General features: G+C 49.4%; 1 protein-coding gene across 2 annotated transcripts in view; it reads right to left on the bottom strand.

Annotated features, from left to right (window-relative positions):
- Nucleotides 1-13595, bottom strand: part of CCNJL (cyclin J like) — a 59761-nt gene that overhangs the window by 4089 nt on the left and 42077 nt on the right. For both annotated transcript variants that reach the window (XM_006165062.3, XM_027766959.1), the window contains exons 4-5: nucleotides 2908-3210; nucleotides 2147-2306 (exon numbers count right to left, since the gene is read on the bottom strand). In XM_006165062.3, coding sequence (XP_006165124.1) covers nucleotides 2147-2306; nucleotides 2908-3210 — 463 coding nt within the window. The remainder of the gene's footprint in view (nucleotides 1-2146; nucleotides 2307-2907; nucleotides 3211-13595) is intronic.

The following is a 13595-nucleotide window of genomic DNA, read 5'->3' as shown; positions in this document are numbered from 1 at the left end:
TATATATATATATGTTATCCCTGAATATATATATATTATCCCTGAATAACCATCAGCACTCAGACAAGACTGTTTTCTGACTTTGGGGATCTTCTAAAACCACGAATCATAGAGCAAGGGCTGACATTTCAGAGAGTGAGATGAAGGAGCCGCAAACAAAGCTTCCCACAGCAGGATGCTGACAGGTGGCTCTTCGGGGGCCCTGGGGCTTTGCTTTGATTACCTTGGCCCCTGGTCAGTCAGGCCAGCACCCAGGATATGCCACCCCCTGTTGGGTAGAAGGGGAACAGCCTGGGTATAGCACACACGAGCTGTTCTGTCCTGCCCTGCTCCCCAGTCACCATGGAGCTCTTTGTCTCTTACCGCTCATGGAATTGGATCTACAATGTCTTTATGTACCTTCTGTTACACTAAACGTTTTCTCCCTGCAAAGAGGTAGTTGCTTCCTATGTGAAGCAACTCAGGGCTTGGCTGGCTAAGATGCCAGGTTTTTAATTTTTCTAAGAGGTTTTTGCCTTAGGGTGTGTGTGCTCACCAGAGAGACAGAGAAACGAAGACAGTGAGAGAGAAAGTGGGAAATCACCATCCAAGAGGGATGGCCACACCACAATTCCTTCTCTTCCATTCTCTTTCTGGATCTTAGGCATGCACATGTGCCTGGAGTGATTTTTTAAGCCACTGGCTTTGGGACTCAAACCATGGTTCGTCACGTGGGAGTCCAATGACATAACCACTATGCCATCTGCTGGCCCAAGAGGTCAGCTTTAAGGCTTCTTAGAAGTTTAAGGGTCAAGGCAGCAGGTGGTGTGGTGGCTAATGTGCTGGACTCCCACATGGCTGACAGTAGTTAGAATCCTGGACCTGGGGAACCAGCAGTTAGCATAATGGCTGTGTCGCTGGACTCCCAAGTAGTGGACCGCGGTTCGTGTCCTGGACCTGGTGGCTTAAAACTCATGCCTGGCGAGTGTGTGTGCGTGCCCAAGATCCCGAGAGGAGAATGGAGGAGAAGGGATTGCGGCGTGGCCATCCCCCCTGGGGGGTGATTTCTCGCTTTCTGTCTCTATGTCTCTCTCTGTCTGTCTGTCGTGCACACACGCCCTATAGCGAAAACCTCTCCAAAAAAAAAAAAAAAAAAAGGAATCCTGTACCTGGAGGCTTGCTTTCCACTTTCTCTTTCTCTGTGGTCAAATTAAAAAAATAATAATAGGGGCCAGGTTGTTAAGGGCACTGGATTCCCACTTGGCCAACAGCAGTTTGAGTCTTAGACCTGGAGGCTTGCTTTTTTTTACTTTCCCTCCTTCTCTCTCTCTCTTGCCCTGTCCCTCTCTGGTCAGACTAAAATAAATAAATACATAAAGTTTTTAAAAATTATGTAAAAAAAATGAATACAATTAAATAAATTAATCTTATAAAAAAAAAAAAAAGTTCTGAGCGGGACCAGCAGGTAGCATGGTAGTTAAGGTGCTGGAACATGGTTGACCATGGTTCAAGTCCTAGACCTGGTGGCTAGGCATCTAGGCACCATGGTTGACCATGGTGGTTAAGGCACTATACATGGCTGACCATGTTTCTAGGACCTGGTGGCTTATTTTCTCTCTCTCTCTCTAGCCAAAGTAAAGAATACTGATGCTAAATGAAATTAAATAAGTACTTTTATTTTTGAAATATTTATTTATAATTATTTTTTAATTTGATGAGAGAAGGGGGTAGAGAGAGACAGTGAGAGAGAGAAAGTGAGAGAGCAAGCCACCAGGTCAGAGATTCAAACCAGCTCAGCCATGTGGGAGTCCAACACCTTAACCACCACGCCACCTGCTGGCCCTGAAATTAAATAAATTCTTAAAAAAAAAAAAAAGTTCTGAGCAAAGCAGCTTCTAATCAGAGTCATTCAACGTGACCATCGGTAAGCTTGGGACTTAGATCAAACAGTCAGACAGGTAAAAGGCATTATACCCAGTCTCACTTCTTCCTTGCTCCCTGACCTAAGAAATGCAAACCCAAAGCCACTTGAAACAGGAGGACCAAACCCCCAACCCCACCTCTATCTGGACTCATCACAGCCTACTTTATGTGAGACACTGCAGCTGGCGGCCACCAGCCCTGTGGCAGGCTTCAAAGGCAAGTGGGAAAGAGAAGAGGAACTTACACCAGCAGGATTTCAATACATGTGCTGAGATGTTCCAGAGAGTAGTTTGAGATCCTCTGCAGGTCTCTGGTCCAATAGGGAGAAAGCTGCAAACAAATTCTAGAGGCCCCAACACAGGCCGCAGCGACCACAGAAGGCTGGAATTTGTAGAATATGTGGTCTGAAAGAGAATCACAAAGAGAACTTGCATCAAAAAACCTCCTCATCGGTTCAAAGGCTGATAACTGCTGTCCTATATCTAGGATGAAAAATTAGAAATGGTGAAGGTCTGCAAAACACCATCGCAGGTTATGCCAGTGGAAGTTCTCACCTAGTGTTTTACCTGACTTAGAGACACTGGCGAGAGTGGGTTTCAAGTAAGAGTCCACTAACAAGGTAACTTTTCTTGCTAACATCCTTCCTGTATGATGGCAGCTCTTTGGGAATAATCTACAAGCCGATGCTATTTAGATCACCTGCAAGGCTGCGGGGTACCACAGAAAAGCAGCCAGGTGATCTGTAAGGCTGCAGGGCATCAGGCACCTGCATATAAACTGCTGCCTCTTTTTACATGCTGTTGGTGACACACGCTGTGAGTTCTTGCTTCTCCTTTGCCTATCCCCTGCAAAGTGCGAATGATCTGGACATAGAGCCCCAGCCCATAAGGAAGACCCCTCTAAACAGGCATGCCCCTCAGCACCCCTCATCCCAGCCCATGCAGGGGTACAGGTAAGGGGTGAGAAGTCCTAACACTGGGTCCCAGCCATCTCTGCCAACCTCACCTTGCAAGGTGACTTCCAGGAAATAGTGGGCATACTCCTTGAGGCACTCTTTGGTCTTTCGGGGGCAGGCAGTGGGCCAGGCATGGCAGTGGTGGTCCTTCTGGCTGACGGAGGCCAGGAGGTAGTAGTCCAAGAAGTGGGCGGGCGTGGGCAGGCAGAGGTTCCAGCTGAAGGCCTCTAGCAGCAGCAGCTCTGTGTTCAGCAGCTCCTTCTTGGTGAGGGTGAAGTTCTGGCTGCTGAGGATCCTGGTGCTATTTATCTGCTCCAACTTAGGGACGTGGTCTTCCCTATCCTCAAACTTACCTGTCAGGGGAGGGACAGACAGAGGTTACTGAGACATCTGCCTGCACCCAGGAAGCGAAAGGCCCCCCCTACATGCAGGATGGCACTGGCAGAGGACAGAGCAGAAAGGCTGGACTGCTGAGGGTCAGAGCACATGTTCCAGGTCCGTCCAACCTGGGCTCACATCCCCCCGGACATTGCTTCCAGCTGTGTCATCACAGCTGGGTATCTCAGCTTCTCTGTGGACCCGCCTCCTCATCTGTTTCATGGAACCTACACTTGCAACGGCTTTTTTTATATTTAGTAAGAGAATGCAGTAGCCATAGCCAGCCGGTGGCATGGTAGTGAGGGCAGCTGGATTCCACATGGCTGACTGTGTGATTCTTGTCTTGGGCCTGGCGGCTTGAAAACACTAGGTGTATGTGCAAGTGTGCCTAAAATTCCAAAAGGAGAAGGGGCTGCATTGTGGCCATCCTCCACAGGGGGGTGCTTCTTCACTTTCTCTCTCATCCTACAAGCACATGCGTCTCTAGCAAATTTAAAAAAAAAAAGAAAAGAAAAAAGGAAAAAGGAAGTGTACACTAAACACGCAGACTAGCATCTGGAACACAAGGTGCTCGATAGTGAAAAGCAACAGCATCAGAGCCTGGGGAGTAATGCTCCCACTCCCCACTCTCACCTTCAGGCTGTAGTCACAACACAGGTGCAAACCAGACCCTGTCCCTGCCGATGTGGCTCCCACTGTCCTCAGCACTGTAAATGGGGCCACAGTGTCGGTGGCCCTCAGACACAGTTTGCTTGGAAGGTGAGCCCAGCACAGATGGGTGGGTGGGGAGAGAACAGGTAAGGAGAGAAGAACAGGTAAGAGAACAGGTAAGGAGAGATTGGCTGCCCCTTCCCGAACTGGCACTTACCCCTGCCGAGCAATTCTGAGAAACGGTATAAAGTCCAGGCCCTCAGCCAGACGGCGTGACCACAGAACCTGATATTTTGGGAGGCAAACCCACATGAGGAGGTTTCAGGTTCAAGTCCAGAGGCCTCCCTGAGTACCCAAGCACTTGTGTGCCCATGATCCGGGGCCGGCTGAGGCCTGGGGGTGGACTGTGCCATGGGACCCTGCTGTCTCTTTCTCAAGGAAGAAATATTAGGTCGTTAGGAAAGCCATAATGCATTTTTGCATAGAAAAATGTCATGACTTTCCGAACAACCTAATTAATAAACAAACGTAAAAAAGAACCCAAACCAGAGGCCTAGGGTTATCTTCCCAGAGGGTCAAAGAACAGAGACATTTACATCTCACCCGGAAGCTGGCAGCTGGCAGCTGGGGGATCGCTCCAACAAGACAAAGGGCACCTTGTGCTCTGAGGATCAAGGTCCATGGGCTGTGGGGGGACGTGCAGCCTCCACTGTGTGAGGCTCTGCAGGGTGGGGGGCCTCTCCAATCTCAACACTCCTCACTCTGGAGAAACCACCCCACACCTGGGGCCCCTGACCTCCATCTAAGAGCCTTCCTCTCTGCAGCCCACATGCCTGGAACACCCTTCCCCACCCCTGCTCACTCGCCAGCCTTGACAAGGGCTTGCCTTCGAAGTCACTGCCTTGTGGAAGCCTCCCCCCGACCATAGTCCCCTTGGGACTCCCCCACTGGGTGGGAGCTCCTTGAGGTCCTGGCCTTGGTCTCGTCACCCATGGCCTCCAAGCCCAGCCTCCCGGGATCTGGAGCAGTTGCTGAGCCGTGGCAGAAGAGGCAGTGGGGTGGCCCAGGTGACCTCAAAGCACACGTGTGCAGATAAAGGGAACGCAAACAAAAGCGTTCACACACCTGCTCCCTGCTGTAGGCGCCCTGGCCTCGTTCTCTCACCCTCCTGTGCCACGTGGGAGATAAGGACATAACCACCCCAGGCTGTGGCAAAGGGGCACAACCATGCCAAGAAGGCCTCAGGGGATGTCACTGTGAAACCAAACGCCGGTTCCAGCAGGCCCGGGTCTGTGTCTCTCGGCGCACCTGCAACAGCCCACTAAGTGGGTAAAGATGGCAGGACACGAAGCTCTGCTCTCAGGTGAGGAGGAGCTGAGCATGCAGACATGTACAACACGGTGAAGGCGGAGACACACCCCTGCCAACCTCGCCCTCCACGGCACACAGCGACCCCACGCCCGTCTCCTTCCAGCACCCACCCCATGAGCCTGGACCTACACTGCCTCCCACGTACACAACTCTCCTGTCTTGCACACCCAGGCAATGCAGCAGGTAGACAAAGGGCACACTGGGGAAGAACTCTCATGTGGCTGGAAATCCTGGGGCTGAGGCCCGGCCAGGCCCTGCTGCCTCACAGCCTACCCTCTCCAAGGCAGGGTCTAGCCATGGGGAGCTCTGACCCCACTCCTGGCCAGGAGTGCTTTTCTCTAGTGTCCTCCAGCCATCTGATGGCACTTCTCACACTCAGATTACTCATTTAACAGCAAGAATTAATATTGGTGCTGCGGGAGGTGCCAGCAGGTGGCGTGGTGCCTGAGGCCCTGGGCTTCCACATGGCCAACCATGGTTTGAGTTCTGGGCCTGGAGGTTTGCTTTCTCACTTATCCTCTCTTTCTCTCTGTCTCTCTGTGGTCAGATTAAAAAAAATAATAAATGAAATTTAATAAATATGAAAAAAAATATTAGTGCCTGGTACTGAGCCCATGAGGACAGGAACCAGGTCCAGCCACTCAGCGTGGTGCCGTCTGTCCCCAGCACAGTGCCTGCCACAGAGCAGGTGCCCCGTGAGTGGAGGGTCCTCTCTGGATAGATTTTTTTCTTTTTTAAAATTTGTGCTACAGGGCACATGTGCTTGCCAGAGAGAGACAGACAGGTGGGGGCAGTGTGAGATCACACCCCAGAGGGATCGCCACACCATAACCCCTTCTCCTCCATTCTCTTTTCAGAATTTTAGACACGCACGCACATGCAACTGGTGTGTTCCTTAACCTGCCTGGTCGCGGACTCAAACCACACCACCGGCTGGCCCTCAAAAATGAAATTTTAGGCCATTTGAATGTTTCTCTGATAATTTTGTATTCCTAAGTTTTTCCTCCAATGATCATGTATCCTTTGTGCAACTTAAAAATAATTCCCCCCCCCAAAAAAAACTGCACCCGTTTTCCTCAACCTTGAGCTGAACTGAGGCAATTTAGGACTTCTCTTTTCTTCCCCAGAGCAGAAGGTGGCATGGTGAAGGATACCGTGCTGGGGGTGGCCTCACAGCATTGCTGGCCGCCAGCAGATGTGCTCAATCAGATTAGCGTCCTCCACCCCTCCCTGCTTTTCAAACCTTTCAGAGCTCTGCGGGAGAGGATTATCCTGCAATGGAGGGGGCTATGGATTACTGAGGACCCACTTCACCTGCTGGGGCTCCCCTCCACTGGCGAGGCCTCCTGGGGGCCGCTGCACAGCAGCTTCTGAGCCAGGCAGAGCAGGGTCTACAGTCTCAGAGCCGGCTCTGGACCCAGAAGCAATGAACTGTTTGTCTGCAATGTTGAAATAGGCCCCACATGGCGATGAAATGGTCGCGTAGAACGGCCAGAGGCCAATGCAGAGTGGACCATGCTTCGTGGGTCAGATCCTGCAGGTTGTTTCCTTTAGGATCCCAGGGAATAAGCCGGTGCGAGAGGTCAGCTTCTCCACCCAGAAGCGACTTCAGAGGCCCTGCTCTTCCTTGCAGGCCAGGCTGACTCCAGCTCAGCGACTATTCCCTAGTACAAAACACTTTGCAGCCACAAAAGATTTTATGAGCTTCCTGGTAACGCACGTGCCGGCAGACACTTCCTCCCCTCCTCCCAGGACCGCAGGGCGGCCTTTTGTCTCCAGTGCTGCACCACCAAGCACTGTTACTCAGCTGTTTCCTTCTTATCACAAACCACACAGACAACAGATGCCTGGAGGTCTTCCGGCGGGTCCCTGGATAGACTGGGAACAGAAGTAGGAGTCTTTCTAAGCCAGACAATAGCCACAGACCCCTCGACTTCTTCGAAGCACTTTTGATTCTGAAAATTTTCAGGCCCACAAAACAGATGAAAGAACAGTACAATGAACACCTCCGGCCCTCCACCCGGACTCGTGAGCACTGAGCTACATTTGCTGTGTTCATATGTCTGCTGCATATAAACGCTGGTCTTGCTGGACCACTTCCAGGTCAACCACAGGCACGACAAGCACACGTGCCACCCCAGAACCTCTGGTATCCATTCCTGGGGTCATCTTCCTGCAAATCACAGTGTTATGAGCAATTCTAAAACATCAACAGTAATGCAATGATATTTACTAATAGCCAGTCCATATCTGAGTTTCTACAGGGGTCCTGAAAATGCTTTTTCATTTTATTTGATTTTTTTCAGATTTTTGCTATAGGGTGCATGCAACTTGCAGAAAGAGACAGAGAGAGTGAGACAGAGAAAGTGAGAAATCATTGCGCAGGGGGATGGCCATGTTGCAATCCCTCCCCCTCCATCTTTCTTTCAGGATTTTGGCATACATATACACGTGCTTGGTGTGATTTTCAAGCCAGTGGGTCTGGGGCTCGAACTGTGGTCGGCCATGCAGGAATCCAGTACCTTAACTACCACACCACCTTCTGGCCCCTCGATTTTCTTTCTTCATGTTTACTTTGCTCCAGGTTTGAACAATAGGAGCCCTATTAACAAATGAGGGGATTTCAAAGAGTTTGTGGAAAATCGAATTAATGCACAAGATTATTTTGGTGCAAACGTTTTTTGGAATCCATGCACAGATTTTCAATAAACTTTCCGCAAACTTTCTGAAGACCCCCTCACCATATACACTAAGATTTACAGAAGATCCTAAACCTGCGGAAGCATTTACACTGGTTCTCCGAGACCAGGCATACCACGTGTCCCCTTAGGGTTGGTGTGGAAGGTGAGGCCTGTAACACTTCTGACACGCCCTTTACACACCGAGCTGACTGATTCCTCACGCCACACCCTGAGGCTGGGGCACAGGAAACCTAGGCAATTCATGGCAGGTTATGCTTAGTGGCCTGTCAGTCATGAGTTCAGCCAAGTGGCCTAAACTTTTTTGTTTTAGATTATTTAATTTTATTTATCACTATTACTTTTTAATTTGACCAAAGAGAGACAGAGACAGAGAAAATGAGAAAGCAAGCTGCCAGGTCTGAGACTTGAATCGTGGTCAGCCATGTGGAAGTCCAAGCACCTTAACCACTACGCCACCTGTCAGCCCCAGCCTAAACTCTCAAGCACAGATGAGCTCACCGTGGCAGGACACTGCTGATCCAACTTCAGCAGAGACACGTGGGGACTAGCTTTCCCCTTCTTTTTATGGCATTAAATACACTGAGGATGCAGTGCAACCATCGCTGCTATCCATCTCCAGAATTCTTTTCACTTTGCGAAACAGAGACTCTGTACTCATTAAATAACTCACCTCCTCTCTCGCCCAGCCCCTGGCAACAAGCATTCTACTTGCTGTCTCTATGAGTGTGACCACTCTGAAGACTGGCTTTATCGTCTTCTACTTACTGTTTTGGCAATCAAGCCTCAAAGCAGCCCCAGCAGGACTCCTGAGTATTCTGAATTAGGGCCACAGGAAGCAATATTTGTCATTGCTTTAAAAATCCTCCTTTATTTTGGAAAATTTTAAACATACCAAAAGAGAAAGAGAGAGAATGTTCTGATAAACTTCCTTGGATATATTAGCCAGCTTCAACAATAATCAACTGGTACACTACCTTTAAAAAATGTTTTTTAAGATGATAAACAGCACAGAACAAGATTCTATAAATAGCCAGTGCTGCTTTTTTTTGCCAGACCCTCGCCCTGTCCTCTCTCAGCTAGACAGGCTGCTTTAGGAAGTACACCCACCAATTAATCCCCCAGTAGTCAGCCCTTCATGCCTGGACTGAGGCCCATTCACAGAGCCACCTGGAGTTACCTGCTGCTCGTGCCCACAGGTAAAGTCAGTCTCCTGGCTAAAGAAAACCAAGTTTTTGTCTTTTCCCAAGCTTTTTATTTTTTTTTTCCAATTTGCCAGAGAGTATGTATGCTCACCAAGAGACAGAGGCAGACAGAGACAGAGAGAGAGAAGAGAGAGAAAAGTGAGAAAGCACTCTTCCCACAGAGAATGTCCACCCTACAATCTCTCTCCATTTTTTCCCTCCTTTCAGGATGGGCACACATGCACACACACCCAGTGTGTTTATCAAGCCAAGTCTGAGTCTCGAAATGTACAGTCAGCCATGTGGTATCCGATCATCCCAACTACAATGCCATGAACTGGCCAGAAACACAGGTATGAAAGCAAGGGCCGGCTAGTTTTCTTCCCTAAAGAAATGCAATGCTTTTTTTTCTTTTTTTTGCCAGTAGGTGAGTACATTGGCCAAAGATAGAAAGAGAGAGAGAGCACTCCCTAGTGGGGCACGGTCACACCACAGTCCTCCAGCCTGCAGGATTTTGGGCATGCACACACACACCTGCCCAGAATATTTTTTCACTCTGCTGGAGCTGGGGTTCAAACCATGCGATAGGCCATGTGGGATCTGGTTCTCTTAACCACTAGGCCACTGGGTCAGCTCAAGAAATGCAGTGCCTTCAAAAACAAGCAAAGCTATTCTTCCCTAAAAATGGCCACTCTATTTAAATGCCTCCCACCACACCCCCAATCTGAAAATGAGAACTCAAATTTGATTCGGAATTGAAACCTGAAGTTGGGCCATATGCCTCCAGCAGCCCCCTACCCTGTATGGGGCCGATGATCCAGGAAAGATGAGGAAGTGGGTCAGGGACATCCCGAGCTGCCCCAGTGGCATCCTGGCCTTACTTCTTCCCCAGGTAGGGCTGACACCTCTCCTGGCAAATGTGGAGTGGCAAGTTCTCAAGAGGAAAGAGAAAGCTAGGCTGAAAGGGCTTTTTCCCAGCAAGGCAGCCCATACTGGGGAGAGGGAGGCCAGTGTCTCAGGGACAGAAGCACCAGGCAGGGGCAGGCTCCAAAGAGACCTTTCTGGTAGAATAATAATTCCAAAGTCCAGAGTTTTCTATATCACAAGCAAATGACTAAATAATTCCGAAGCCCAGAGCTTTCTATACCACTAGTAGGAAAATTCACATAGTCCTGAGGCCCTCTGCAACCCTACGGTCCCAGAGAGCATGTGTCAACTGGGTGGAGGAATTCCCATGGACCGGGTTCAGGCAGCTGCGGCTCCTCCCCACTTAACCAGCCCTGCTCCCCACCAGTACTCCTATCTTCCATCTCTGCTATGCTGTTTAGCAGCTTATATCCGGAGCCTCTTCACTAAAATCTGGGTGAGCCGCAGGACTTGTTTTTCCTTCCAGTGATAGACTCTAAGACAAAGGAGCAAGTTCCCTTTAAAAAGCGCTTCTCCAGGATCAGCAGGCGGGGTAATGGTTACTTGCTGGACTCCCACATAGTAGACCAGACCTGAGTCCCAGACCTGGAGGTTTAAAATTTACGGGGGCGTGTGTGGAGGACAAGGGATTGCGCATGGCCAGCCTCCCTGGGGGGTGATTTCTCACTTTCTGTCTCTCCAACAAGCGCATGCTTCCTACAGCAAAATTCTTAAAAAAAAAAAAAAAAGGTGCATCCTCACTTTAACAAAACCAGCTCTACTTTTGGTAGTAAATGAGGCAAGAAGAGCAGTTCCCACTCTTCCCCAAAAGAGGCTCTGCTTCTAGTCAGGCATACGAAGGTCCCTAAGGAACCAGGGGAGAAAGACTTTGAAAAATTTGATGGAGAAGCTGAGCGACTCCTCTGAGGGCCATATCCTCTAAAAGGGCTGATCTGCTCTGTACGCCGCACAGTAGGGCAGCACTCACTGAGGACAACCGTCCAGGGTTCTGCAGAGGCCTGGCCACTTACAGGCCATGAAGTCTGGAGCCTGTGCTTCCCCAGTGTGCAATGGCGACAGCAGGAGTGCCTAGAACTGCAGTGAGGATGACATGACTGCTTGGTGTGCTTGGGATGCTCTTTACGGGCCTGCACCTCATTGAGGACCGACCTCGTGATCACAGTCACAGACATGAGTGTGGTATCTGGAGGGGATTTGATGTGGGGAAGAGAAGCCAGGGACAAAGCAAGAAACCTCTCTGAGACATGCTTTGGTGGTGGATGGTTGCTGGGAAGTCCAGAGGAGATGGGGGGCCAGGAGCCACCACCCTCCCCACTCTGCTCTTAAAGACCTGCTGCAACTGTGTTCAAAATCTCTGGCCCCTTTGGGGATCCTGCGTTAGAAAATGTCCTGGAGGAGGGGCCAGCAGATGGTGTAATGGTTCCATCTCTGGACTCCCATGTATCAATCGCAGTTCAAGAACCGGCGGCTTAAAACTCACTCTGGGTTTGTGTGTGTGTGAGGGTGCCCAAGATCCTGAGAGGAGAATGGAGAAGAAATTGCAGCATGGCCATCCCCCCAGAGGGTAATTTCTCACTTTCTGTCTCTGTCTCTCTGGCAAGCACACATGCCCTATAGCAAGAATCTCTCTTTAAAGAAAGAAAGAAAGAAAGAAAGAAAGAAAGAAAGAAAGAAAGAAAGAAAGAAAGAAAGAAAGAAAGAAAGAAAGGAAGGAAGGAAGAAAAGAAGGAAGAAAAGAAAAGAAAAGAGAAAAGAGAAAAGAGAAGAAAAGAAAAGAAAAGAAAAGAAAAGAAAAGAAAAGAAAAGAAAAGAAAAGAAAAGAAAAGAAAAGAAAAGAAAAGAAAAGAAAAGAAAAGAAAAGAAAAGAAAAGAAAAGAAAAGAAAAGAAAAGAAAAGAAAAGAAAAGAAAAGAAAAGAAAAATAAAATGATCTGGAGGAACAAGTCTGCACACCATCCACGTCTGGGCTTCTGAGCCACACTGGGCATGCCTGGCTTGAAGGGGGACCTCGAAACCCTGATGGGCTGAGTACCCTTTCTTACTCCTTCATGAAGCAGAGAAAGCTCCCGGACTCCTCCTTCCTCTCTCAAAAGCAAGGCTGTTCTGTTCAAGGCTGTGTCTCTGGTCTCCAGCACAGAGTTGGAGACTGTGGATAAATAATGAATGAATGGACAGATGGATGAAAATGAGAGCAAGCACATTTCCGACAGGCTGAATCAATTCCTGAGTCTAACTCTGGAAGCAGAAGCTGGAGGTAGGGCTGTCCAGGTTGTTTTCTTCAGGAGGATATTGTGGAAATGCCTCGTGGATCAGAGGTGGCATTTGGCCAGCTTGGTCACTCCGGGTTCCCTTCTTGTTGCAAGAACTTCCTTGTTTCAGGAAGGAGAAACCAGTGCAAGGACGTCACGCTGGCCTCAGCAAGTCCCTGGTTCCTCTGCTCTGCTTTACAAGTGACCTAAATAATTTCACTATCTGGAAGAAAGCAAAGCCTGCGGGCCAGGGCTATTTGTCATGTGTACTGCTGGCATTTGGGGCCGGGGGCCACTGAGGGAGGATCTGAGCTCTCCTGCCCTGAGTTTGGTGTCATGCTCTGCAGAATGCTCTTCCCCACTCATGGGGCTGCCTCTGGTCTGACTGGGTTGTCAAGCCAGCATGAGCCTTTTTGGCTGTAAGACCGAGGAACTGGAGAGGTGATCTTGGCCATGGATCTTGAGGTTAGGAGGGAGCCGCTCCCACAAGCAAGACCTGGTCCCAACAGCTCAAGTTTTCATCTGGGTCAGCTCCAATGTGGCTCAGAAAGCAGAGGCCCCAGGAGAGTCCCAGCAATCTCTCACTTGCTGACCTGAGTCTTCCAGGTATAGCCAAGGAAGGAAGCGATGTGGCTACAGTACCAGGGCCCCTGCCCATTACATTACCGGGGCCCCGCCCAATTAGGGGCTGGGAGCCACGGAGCTGCCCCTTGAGCTCACATTGTGCCCCCATCCCAGCTGCAGGCCTTCAGGTAAGCTACCTAACTTTATGGGGCCTTCGTGTCCTCCTTTTTTTTTTTTTTTGAGAGGTTTTTGCTATAGGGCGCATGTGCGCGACAGACAGAGAGATACAAAGAGATAGAAAGCGAGAAATCATCCCCCAGTGGGGATGGCCATGCCGCAATCCCTTCTCCATTCTCCTCTTGGGATCTTGGGCACGCACACACACGCGCACGGCGTGAGTTTAAGCCACCGGGTCTGGGACTCGAACTGCGGTGGACTACGTGGGAATCCAGCGACATAGCCATTTTGCTAACTGCTGGTCCCATGTCCTCATTTGTTAACTAGTAAAATAAAAATAATACAGGTTGGGTTTCCTTTATCTAAAACACTTGGGACTAGAACTATTCCAGCTTCAGATTTTGGAGGACTTTGGAATATTTGCATATACACAATGAGATATCTTGGGGAAGGGATCCAAGTCTGAACACAAAATTTACTTGTTTCCTGTACACCTTACACACATAGCCTGAAGGTAGTTTTTTTTTTTTTTTTTTTAA

The sequence above is a fragment of the Tupaia chinensis genome, unplaced genomic scaffold, assembly GCF_000334495.1.
Source record: "Tupaia chinensis unplaced genomic scaffold, TupChi_1.0 Scaffold143796_1, whole genome shotgun sequence".
Taxonomy (NCBI): Eukaryota; Metazoa; Chordata; class Mammalia; order Scandentia; family Tupaiidae; genus Tupaia; species Tupaia belangeri.
This window is presented reverse-complemented; position numbering and strand designations above follow the sequence as displayed.